The sequence below is a fragment of the Lonchura striata genome, chromosome 25 (genome assembly GCF_050655825.1).
Source record: "Lonchura striata isolate lonStrDom1 chromosome 25, ASM5065582v1, whole genome shotgun sequence".
NCBI classification, from domain to species: Eukaryota; Metazoa; Chordata; class Aves; order Passeriformes; family Estrildidae; genus Lonchura; species Lonchura striata.
Window position 1 is genome coordinate 4019398 of NC_140727.1, and position 10192 is coordinate 4029589.

Genomic DNA, 10192 nt, shown 5'->3' on the forward strand with positions numbered 1-10192 from the left:
TGTGTGTCCCCATGTCCCTGTGTCTTGTGTTCCTGCGTGTCTCCATCTCTTGTGTCCCTGTCTGTCCCCATGTGTCCCCTGTGTCCCCGTGTCTCGTGTCCCTGTGTGTCCCCGTGTGTCCCCATGCCCAGCTGACACGCAGGTGCTTTACCAACTGTTCCTTTATTCTCCTCAGCATCACAAGCACCATGGGCAGAGGCATCTGCTCCCTGTCCCCACCCTTGTCCTTGTCCCTGTCCCCTCACGGCCTCTTCATGGTGCTCTCGATGAATGCCTCCAGCACGAAGATGGTCTCATCCACCTGGTTCTCACTGGCGTCGATCCTGGGGGACACACAGGGATGGGTAGCCCCACCACGAGGTCCCCAACCCCCTGTGAGGTCCCCAACCCCCCCCTCACTTGTTGACGTTGCGTTTGAGGTTCTCCAGCTGCTGCCTCTCGGGACCCGTGATCATCTCCTCGACCTCGTGCAGCTGCGCCGCCTCGGCCCCCGTGGCCTGCATGGAGGCCAGGATGGCCTCCACGCGCTGCGACTTCTCCAGGAGCCTCCTAGGAGGGAGCGGTGGGAATGTGGGGACGTGGCGCTGGTGGCTCTCTGGTGGCCACCACGCCCGGCCCATGGAGCTCACTTGTTCTCCCGCATCTCGTGGTGTCTTCGCTCCATCAGGTTGGCCACGCTCTGGGGGAGGAACGGGGGAGGAACAGGTGAGTACCCAGCACGGAGGTGTTGGGGAGCACTGAAGAACCCCGTGGTGCCACATGGGCAGTCACTGCCACCCCTGTGCCACCACCAGCAAGGGGGCTGTGACACCTGGACCCTGGAGCAGGAAGGAGCTCCAGAAGGACAGGAACCAGGTGAGACCCCTGCCCAGGTGTGCTGGGGGGGGCACCAAGGGACCCTCCACTCCCAAAAACCCAACAGGGGGACAGGGGGAGGACGGTGCTGCTGCCACCCCTGTGCCACCAGGATGGTGACATCTGGACATGGGGGCTGCCACGGTTCCCTGGAACAGAGCCTGGATTCCCTGGGAATTACTGCATGGATGGAGAAGGATCTGTGGTCCTGGGGGCCCAGAAGGTCCTTGGGATTCACCTTGTAGCACCTGTGGAGCAGCATCCGAGCGGCGGCCATCAAGTTCACCGTGTACAGGTAAAAGGTGCGGGAGGGAGCGTGGTCAGGAGTCTTGGGAATCTCCTGGGGAAGGGCAAAGGATGGTGGCAACCAAATGGAAGTATCTCCTTCTCCAAGGAGGAACCTTTGATCCCTCCCCGTGCCCAAATTCCAGATGGGATCACTTGGAAGTGCCCAGAAGTGCTCATCACCTGTCACACCTGGACAATCCCTGGGATCCCAGAGCTGGGAAGGGCAGAGGAATGGTGGAAACCAAATGGAAGTATCTCCTTCTCCAAGGAGGAACCTATGATCCCTCCCCAGATGGTTCCCTGTGCCCAAATTCCAGGTGGGATCACTTGGAAGTGCCCAGCAGTGCCCATCACCTGGCCAGCTGTCACACCTGGACAATCTCTGAGATCCCAGAGCTGGGAATTATCTCCTGTGGCAGGATGGTGGGAACCAAGTGGAAGTATCTCCTTCTCCAAGGAGGAACCTTTGATCCCTCCCTGTGCCCAAATTCCAGGTGGGATGACTTGGAAGTGCCCAGAAGTGCCCATCACCTGTCACTGGCAGGATGGTGGGAACCAAATGGAAGTATCTCCTTCTCCAAGGAGGAACCAATGATCCCTCCCCGTGCCCAAATTCCAGGTGGGATCACTTGGAAGTGCCCAGCAGTGCCCATCACCTGTCCCACCTGGACAATCCCTGGCACCCCTCACCTGCAGGGCCACCAGGTTCTCGGAGAGCATCCTGTAGAGCATGTCCTTGGCTTCCTTGGCCGGGATCATGGCGAAGTCCTCCACCTGCTTCTGCTCCAGGTGCTTCTTGCGCAGCAGCAGCCGGAAAATCCGGGCGCAGCGGGAGCCGAACCTGGCCGGGGGGGAACGGGGTGAGGGAGGGACGTGGGGAGGGGCTGGGGGGCTCCAGGTGCCCTCCCCTCACCTCTCCTCCACGATGGATTCCAGCGTGGCCGTGGCCAGGGACACCAGGGCCTTGTGCAGGTCTGCAAGGGGCTGAGGTCAAGGAGAATTCCGAAAAAATCCGCCCCAAAAAATCATCCAAAATTCCCCAAATCTGCCCCAAAAAATCGCCCCCAAAGCTGCCCAAAAATGTGAATATGACATGGAAGCGTATTTATGGCTTGCGGTTGAAATTCAAATGGAGAACGTGAATTACAGCACCTACCCTTCATGTATAGTTTATAAAATAATTAGTCGTGTTAATTACAGCTCTAAAATACTGGATTCTAATTATTTGTCATAAATTGTAAACATGAAATGCTTTTCTAAGCCTTCTTTTAAATCAAATTATTAGAGGAAGAAACTCACTCCAAAAATCCCCAAATCTCCTTAAAATCCGCCCAAAATCACCAAAAGATCCCCTGAAAATCACCCCCGAATCCCCCAAATCACCCTACATCTACCCAAAAATCACCCCAAAATTCCCAAAATCCCCTGAAAATCACTCCAAAATCACCAAAAAATCCCCCGAAGTCAGCAAAAAAAATCCCCTAAAATCAACCCAAAAATCCCCAAATCCCTTGAAAATCACTCCAAAATCACCAAAAAACTCCCCTGAAGTCGGCAAAAAAAACCCAAAAAACCCTAAAATCAACCCAAAAAATCCCAAAATCTGCCCAAAATCCCCCAAAAGATACTGACAGTGTAGGTTCCGCCTCCGCTGTCCCCCGCCTTCCCCACAAACTCCAGCTGCAGGGACAGAGGACACAGAAAATGTGGATTTTTTCCTTAAAAAAATGATTTTTCCTTAAAATTTGGAGTGGGAAGAGAAAGATTTCAGGGAAAAAAATATCTTTAATATATAATGTAATGTAATGTAATGTAATAAATATAATTTAACATATATTATATATTATTACATTATATTATATATTTATATTGCATATTACATTATGTTACAATATAAAACAAAATATTAAAATATATAATACATTGTAGTATTCATTATAATAATATATTACTATATATTACAATATAATCTAATTAACAATAAGATATAATAATAAATTATTATATAAATTGGAAAATCTCACCGGATCATCGGCCAGCAGCGCCAGGTACTGATCCAGCACGGCTTTGCCAATGTTGTAGCCAGTGGGGAGAGACCTGAAAATCTGAAAAAGGGCAGAAAAAAATTTAAAAACACAGAAAACAGCTAAAAAAAAAAAAAAGGCAGAAATCTGAAAAGCAGCATAAAAAAGGTAAAAAACAGCATAAAAAAGCAGGAATAGGAGGGATTCCAAAGGCGAGCACTTCAGGGCTGGGATGGTTTTGGGATGATTTTTGAGGTATTTTTGGGGAGGGATTTGGGGTTTTTTTGGGGTGGTTTTGGGATGTTTTTGGGATGTTTTTGGGGTTATTGTTTTGGGATATTTTTGTGGTGGTTTTTGGGGTATTTTTGGTGAGGGATTTGGGGTTATTTTGGGGTGGTTTCTGGAATGTTCTTGGGGTGGTTTTGGAATGTTTTTGGGGAGGGATTTGAGGTTATTTTGGGGTGGTTTCTGGAATGTTCTTGGGGTGGTTTTGGAATGTTTTTGGGGAGGGATTTGAGGTTATTTTGGGGTATTTTTGGGGTGGTTTTTGGCATGTTTTTGGGGAGGGATTTGGGGTTATTTTGGGGTGAGTTTTGGGATGTTTTTGGAATTTTTTGGGCTGGTTTTCGAGGTGGTTTTGAGGTGTTTTTTGGGGTATTTTTGGGGAGGGATTTGGGGTTATTTTGGGATGGTTTTGGGGTGGTTATTTGGGTTATTATTTTGGGGTATTTTTGTGGTGGTTTTTGGGGTATTTTTGGGGAGGGATTTGGGGTTATTTTGGGGTGGTTTCTGGGATGTTTTTGGGCTGGGTTTTGGCATGTTTTTGGGCTGGTTTTTGGGGTTATTATTTTGGGGTATTTTTGTGGTGGTTTTTGAAGTATTTCTGGGGAGGGATTTGGGGTTATTTTGGGGTGGTTTCCGGGACGTTCTTGGGGTGGGTTTTGGGATGTTTTTGGAATTTTTTGGGCTGGTTTTCGAGGTGGTTTTTGGGGTATTTTCAGGGAGGGATTTGGGGTTATTTTTGGGGTGGTTTGTGGGCCGGTTTTGGGGTGGTTTTTGGGGTATTTTGGGGGTTATTTTGGGGAATTTAGGAATTCCAATGACCCACCTCATTGGAGGAAAGGGGCTGAGTGTGGGAGGCACCCGAGGCCGTGGTCACCTCGCTCATGCGCAGCATCGTCCGCACCACCTCACTGCTGGTCTGCGCTGGGAAAAGCAGGAATCAGGGTGGGAAAAGCAGGAATCAGGGTGGGAAAAGCAGGAATCACAGTGGGAAAAGCAGGAATCACGGTGGGAAAAGCAGGAATCAGAGGGAAAAGCAGGAATTAGGGTGGGAAAAGCAGGAATCACGGTGGGAAAAGCAGGAATCACAGTGGGAAAAGCAGGAATCAGGATGGGAAAAGCAGGAATCAGGATGGGAAAAGCAGGAATCACGGTGGGAAAAGCAGGAATTAGGGTGGGAAAAGCAGGAATCAGGGTGGGAAAAGCAGGAATCAGAGGGTAAAGCAGGAATCGGGGTGGGAAAAGCAGGAATCGGGGTGGGAAAAGCAGGAATCGGGGTGGGAAAAGCAGGAATCGGGGTGGGAAAAGCAGGAATCGGGGTGGGAAAAGCAGGAATCGGGGTGGGAAAAGCAGGAATCGGGGTGGGAAAAGCAGGAATTAGGGTGGGAAAAGCAGGTGGGAGCACACACCTGGTCCATCCTGCTGGCCACGGCGCTGACCAGAGCCTGGTCTCGGAAATGCTGGTGGAAACGCTCCAGGTTCACCTGCCAGTAAATGCCATCGTCCGGGGGAGGCTGGGGGGAAGAAAAGACAAAAAAAATGAGGAAAAAGAGCCTTGGAAAATGAGGGAAAAACCAGGAAAAGGAGGAAAAAGAGCTATGAAAAAGGAGGGGAAAATGAGGAAAAGAAGCCTTGAAAAATGAAGAAAAAGAGGCACAAAATGAGGGATGGGAGACAGAAAAAAAGAGGAAAAAGCCACGAAAATGAGGAAAAAGAGCCTTGAAAATGAGGGAAAAGCCAGGAAAAAGAGGAAAAAGAGCTATGAAAAAGGAGGGGAAAATGAGGAAAAGAAGCCTTGAAAAATGAGGAAAAAGAGGCACAAAGTGAGGGATGGGAGACACAAAAAAAGAAGAAAAAGTCAAAAAATGAGGAAAAAGGGCCTTGAAAGTGAGGGAAAAACCAGGAAAATGAGGAAAAAGAGCTATGAAAAAGGAGGGGAAAATGAGAAAAAGAAGCCTTGAAAAATGAGGAAAAAGAGGCACAAAATGAGGGATGGGAGACAGAAAAAAAGAGGAAAAAGCCACGAAAATGAGGAAAAAGAGCCTTGAAAATGAGGGAAAAAACAGGAAAATGAGGAAAAAGAGCTATGAAAAAAGAAGGGGAAAATGAGGAAAAGAAGCCTTGAAAAATGAGGAAAAAGAGGCACAAAGTGAGGGATGGGAGACACAAAAAAAGAGGAAAAAGTCACAAAAATGAGGAAAAAGGGCCTTGAAAGTGAGGGAAAAACCAGGAAAATGAGGAAAAAGAGCTATGAAAAAGGAGGGGAAAATGAGGAAAAGAAGCCTTGAAAAATGAGGAAAAAGAGGCACAAAATGAGGGACGGGAGACAGAAAAAAAGAGGAAAAAGCCACGAAAATGAGGAAAAAGAGCCAGGATAAATGACGACATGGAGCCACGAGAAATGAGGAATTAGCCATGAAAAAGACGAAAAGGAGCTATGAAAAAGGAGGGAAAAGTCACAAAAATGAGGAAAAAGAGAAAGGAAAAATGAGGGAAAAGCCACAAAAATGAGGGAAAAGAGCTATGAAAAAGGAGGGAAAAGTCACAAAAATGAGGGAAAAGAGAAAGGAAAAAGGAGGAAAAGGAGCCACAAGAAATGAGGAAAAAGATAAAGGAAAAATGAGGAAAAAAAGTCATAAAAAACAAGGAAAAGTTTCCCCAGAAGGTTCCCCAGTACCTCGGAGCTTCCTCCCTCTTGCTTCTGCCTTTTGGCTTTGTGCTCGCCCTCCTCTTCCTCGTCACACGAGTGTCTCCTCTTCCCTTTGCCTGAAAACCCAAAAATTACATCTATAAATTTTATGTAAACTAAATAAAATTATATAAAATTATATTTTAATTATATTTTAATTATATTAACATTATATAAAAATTATGTTTCAATTATATATAAATTATATTAATTTTTTGATAAATTATATACAAATACATGAATTATATATAAATATTACATAAAATTCCATGAAAATATAAAACTATATATAAATTATATTAAATTAGATATAAATATATAAAATTATAAATTAGATATATAATTTTAACATATATGATATATAATTTTATATAATTATATATACAATTATATAAAATTATATATAAAATGATATACAACTATATATATAAAAAATATACAACTATAGATAGGAACAATATGCAACTATATATTTAAATAATATATAAATAAAACATAAATTATATAGAATTACATATAAATGATACCTAAATTATATATAGAATTACATATACAAGTTTAAAAATAATTTTAAAGTTTAAAGATAAATTTTTTTAAAAAGTAATAATTTTAATTTTTAAAATTTAAAATGAATTCTCATTTTTAAATATTTAAAAAATTTAATTTTCACAAATCTTAATTACTGCTTCATTTTGACGTAGTACTTAATTTCTAATTTAAATTTATTTTTTTAAATTTAAATTTATTTTAAAAATCCCAAGCTTGGGGGGGGTCTCACCGACGAGGCTGAGGCGTGGCACGAGGAACCTGTCCTTGTCATCGATGGCCAGGGCAGGGGCTGGTGGCACCTTGGCATCATGGGGCACCTCAGGGGGCATCTCGGGGGGCACGGGGCACCGCTGGATGAAGTGGGTGTCGGCCAGGCGGGCGAAGGTGGCCGAGACCTCGCTGTGATCCATGGACTTCCCATCTAGGAGGGAGGAGAAACACCTGGGGTGGGCCCGAGGGTCAGGAGGGACACGTTGGGTGGGCCTGAGGGTCAGGAGGGACACGTTGGGTGGGCCTGAGGGTCAGGAGGGACACGTTGGGTGGGCCTGAGGGTCAGGAGGGACACCTTGGGTGGTGGGGAGGATGAAGATGGACACCTGGGGTGGGCCTGAGGGTCAGGAGGGACACCTTGGGTGGGCCTGAGGGTCAGGAGAGACACGCTGGGTGGGCCTGAGGGTCAGGAGGGATACGTTGGGTGGGCCTGAGGGTCAGGAGAGACACGCTGGGTGGGCCTGAGGGTCAGGAGGGACACGTTGGGTGGTGGGGAGGATGAAGATGGACACCTTGGGTGGGCCTGAGGGTCAGGAGAGACACGTTGGGTGGGCCTGAGGGTCAGGAGGGATACGTTGGGTGGGCCTGAGGGTCAGGAGAGACACGCTGGGTGGGCCTGAGGGTCAGGAGGGACACGTTGGGTGGGCCTGAGGGTCAGGAGGGACATGCTGGGTGGGCCTGAGGATGAGGAGGGAGGAGAGACACGTTCCCACCTTCCATGGTCTCGGAGGTACCCATGGACCACCAACAGCTCCTCCACCAGATCCCCAAAGAATCTGATCCCATCTACCATTCCCAAATCCCGTTTTTTTGGGGGGAAGGAGCTTCCCTCTCACCTTCCATGGTCTCGGTGAGGCGCTCAGCCACCCTGGCCACGGCGGCGCTCATGGGGAGGTGGCCGTGGAGCAGCAGCTCCTCCACCAGGTCTCCAATGAACAGCCTACAGTGCCTCTCATCCCATCCACCATTCCCAAATCCCACTTTTTTGGGGGAAGGAGCTTCCCTCTCACCTTCCATGGTCTCGGTGAGGCGCTCGGCCACCCTGGCCACGGCGGCGCTCATGGGGAGGTGGCCATGGACCACCATGAGCTCCAGTGGGTGCCACACAAAACATCCTATGATGCCTCTGATCCCATCCACCATTCCCAAATCCCATTTTTTTGAGGGGAAGGAGCTTCCCTCTCACCTTCCATGGTCTCGGTGAGGCGCTCGGCCACCCTGGCCACGGCGGCGCTCATGGGGAGGTGGCCATGGACCACCATGAGCTCCAGTGGGTGCCACACAAAACATCCTATGATGCCTCTGATCCCATCCACCATTCCCAAATCCCATTTTTTTGGGGGGAAGGAGCTTCCCTCTCACCTTCCATGGTCTCGGTGAGGCGCTCGGCCACCCTGGCCACGGCGGCGCTCATGGGGAGGTGGCCGTGGAGCAGCAGCTCCTCCACCAGCAGCTCGCCGGGGTCTCCGTAGAGCGTCTTGGCCGTGTAGATGTAGCGGGGGTAGCGCAGGAGGCGCAGGACGCGCTCGCTCCGCGCCTCGTACTCCACCGGGCCCCGCGGCTGCGGCGCGTAGCGCGCCAGCCCGTGCTGCAGGAGCACGCACAGCGCCTTCTTCACCTGCGGGGAGCCAGGCAATTCCCAGCTTTTCCTGGGAATGGACCGTGGGAATGGCGGGTGCCACTCGTGGGGATGGACCGTGGGAATGGCGGGTGCCACTCGTGGGGATAAAACGTTCCATTGGATGGGAGGAGTGGGAATTACGCCGCGGCTTTTTGTGGGAATAATGGGAATTACCCCGTCCCTTTTGATAGGAATTAACCGGTCCCTTCTAGTGGGAATAATGGGAATTACCCCGTCCCTTTTAATGGGAATAATGGGAATTACCCCGTCCGTTTTAATGGGAATTACCCCGTCCCTTTTAATGGGAATTACCCCGTCCCTTTTAATGGGAATAATGGGAATTACCCCGTCCGTTTTAATGGGAATTAACCAGTCCCTTTTAATGGGAATAATGGGAATTAAACCATCCCTTTTAATGGGAATTAACCAGTCCCTCCAATTGGGAATAATGGGAATTACCCCGTCCCTTTTAATGGGAATTAACCCGTCCCTTTTAATGGGAATTAACCAGTCCCTTTTAATGGGAATTAACCGGTCCCTCCAATTGGGAATAATGGGAATTACCCCATCCCTTTTAATGGGAACAATCCTGTCCCTTTTCATAGGAATAAATCCATATCAATTTCTAATTATTTTTAAATCCCATATCAACTTCAGATAATTACAAATAATTTCTAATTAATCGCAAATTAATTTAAAATTCGTATTATTTTCAACTAATTTCCTATTAACCCCAAATTAATTTTAAAATTCATACTAACGTCGAATAATTTCTATTTAACTTCAAATAACATGCAATTATTTTAATCCTTTTTTTAATGTAAACCTTTTCCCTCCCCCATGCCTTACCTGATCCGGCAGCAGCCCCGTGTCCCCCACCAGCAGCCGCAGCGGCCGCGGGCCGGTCCGGAGCAGAGAATTCCCAACTTTTTCCACAATTTCGCCAAAATTCTCCCGCAGCAGGAGGGAGCAGAGCCGCAGCTCCGCCTGAGTCATCCCGGCGGCTCCGGAAAATGCAAGGAACGGAACGGAACGGGAGAGGAAAGGAGAAAGAGGAAAGGGCTGAGGGGAGAAAGAGAAGACATGGCTGACCCCGCTGCGGATCCCCTCCCGCGGGGAGAATCAGCCGCTCCCCAGGTAGGATTTCCCCCTCCCACGGGTGGGATCCCCGCCCCGTCCCGGTGTCCCGGTGTCCCGCTGTCCCCTCCGCCCTCACCTGCGGGCCCGGCCTAGGCCGCCATCACCGCCGCCATGACAACGGCTCCGCGCCGCCTCCACTTCCTGTTACGTCACTTCCGCCGCCTCCCGCAATGGGAGGCTCCCACCAGGAAGCGCCGCCGCGCTGCCCGCCGCGCTGGGGCCGCTCCGGCCGGGCCCCGCCGCGCTTTGCGGGCCGTGAGGGGAGCAGACGAGCTGACCGGAATCCCGGGGCCGCTCCGGCCGGGCCCCGCCGCGCTTTGCGGGCCGTGAGGGAAGCAGATGAGTTGACCGGAAGCGCGGGGCCGCTCTAGCCCGCTCCTCCGCCCTTTGCTTGGCCGTGAGGGGAGCAGACGAGTTGACCGGAAGTGCGGGGCCGCTCCGGGCCGCGCTCGCTGCTCCGGGAGGAGTGACGGC

At 49.3% G+C, this 10192-nt stretch overlaps 1 protein-coding gene across 2 annotated transcripts; it reads right to left on the reverse strand.

Moving 5' to 3' along the window:
• Positions 1-143: 143 nt before the first annotated feature.
• Positions 144-9854, reverse strand: POLR3C (RNA polymerase III subunit C). 2 transcript variants are annotated; one of them, XM_085560762.1, is made up of 15 exons: positions 9795-9854; positions 9428-9640; positions 8320-8575; positions 6917-7108; positions 6127-6215; positions 4859-4963; positions 4276-4368; positions 3168-3248; positions 2772-2823; positions 2057-2117; positions 1834-1984; positions 1094-1195; positions 630-679; positions 400-549; positions 144-323 (listed from the first exon to the last, which is right to left on the reverse strand). In XM_085560762.1, exons 2-15 carry the CDS (start codon positions 9572-9574, stop codon positions 242-244), a joined length of 1611 nt encoding a protein of 536 aa, XP_085416888.1. In that variant the 5' UTR covers positions 9575-9640; positions 9795-9854; the 3' UTR covers positions 144-241. The 2 variants fall into 2 exon arrangements, with proteins under 2 accessions (XP_085416888.1, XP_085416889.1); XM_085560763.1 differs by lacking the exons at positions 8320-8575; positions 9428-9640; positions 9795-9854 and adding an exon at positions 7968-8277.
• Between the last annotated feature and the right edge of the window lie 338 nt (positions 9855-10192).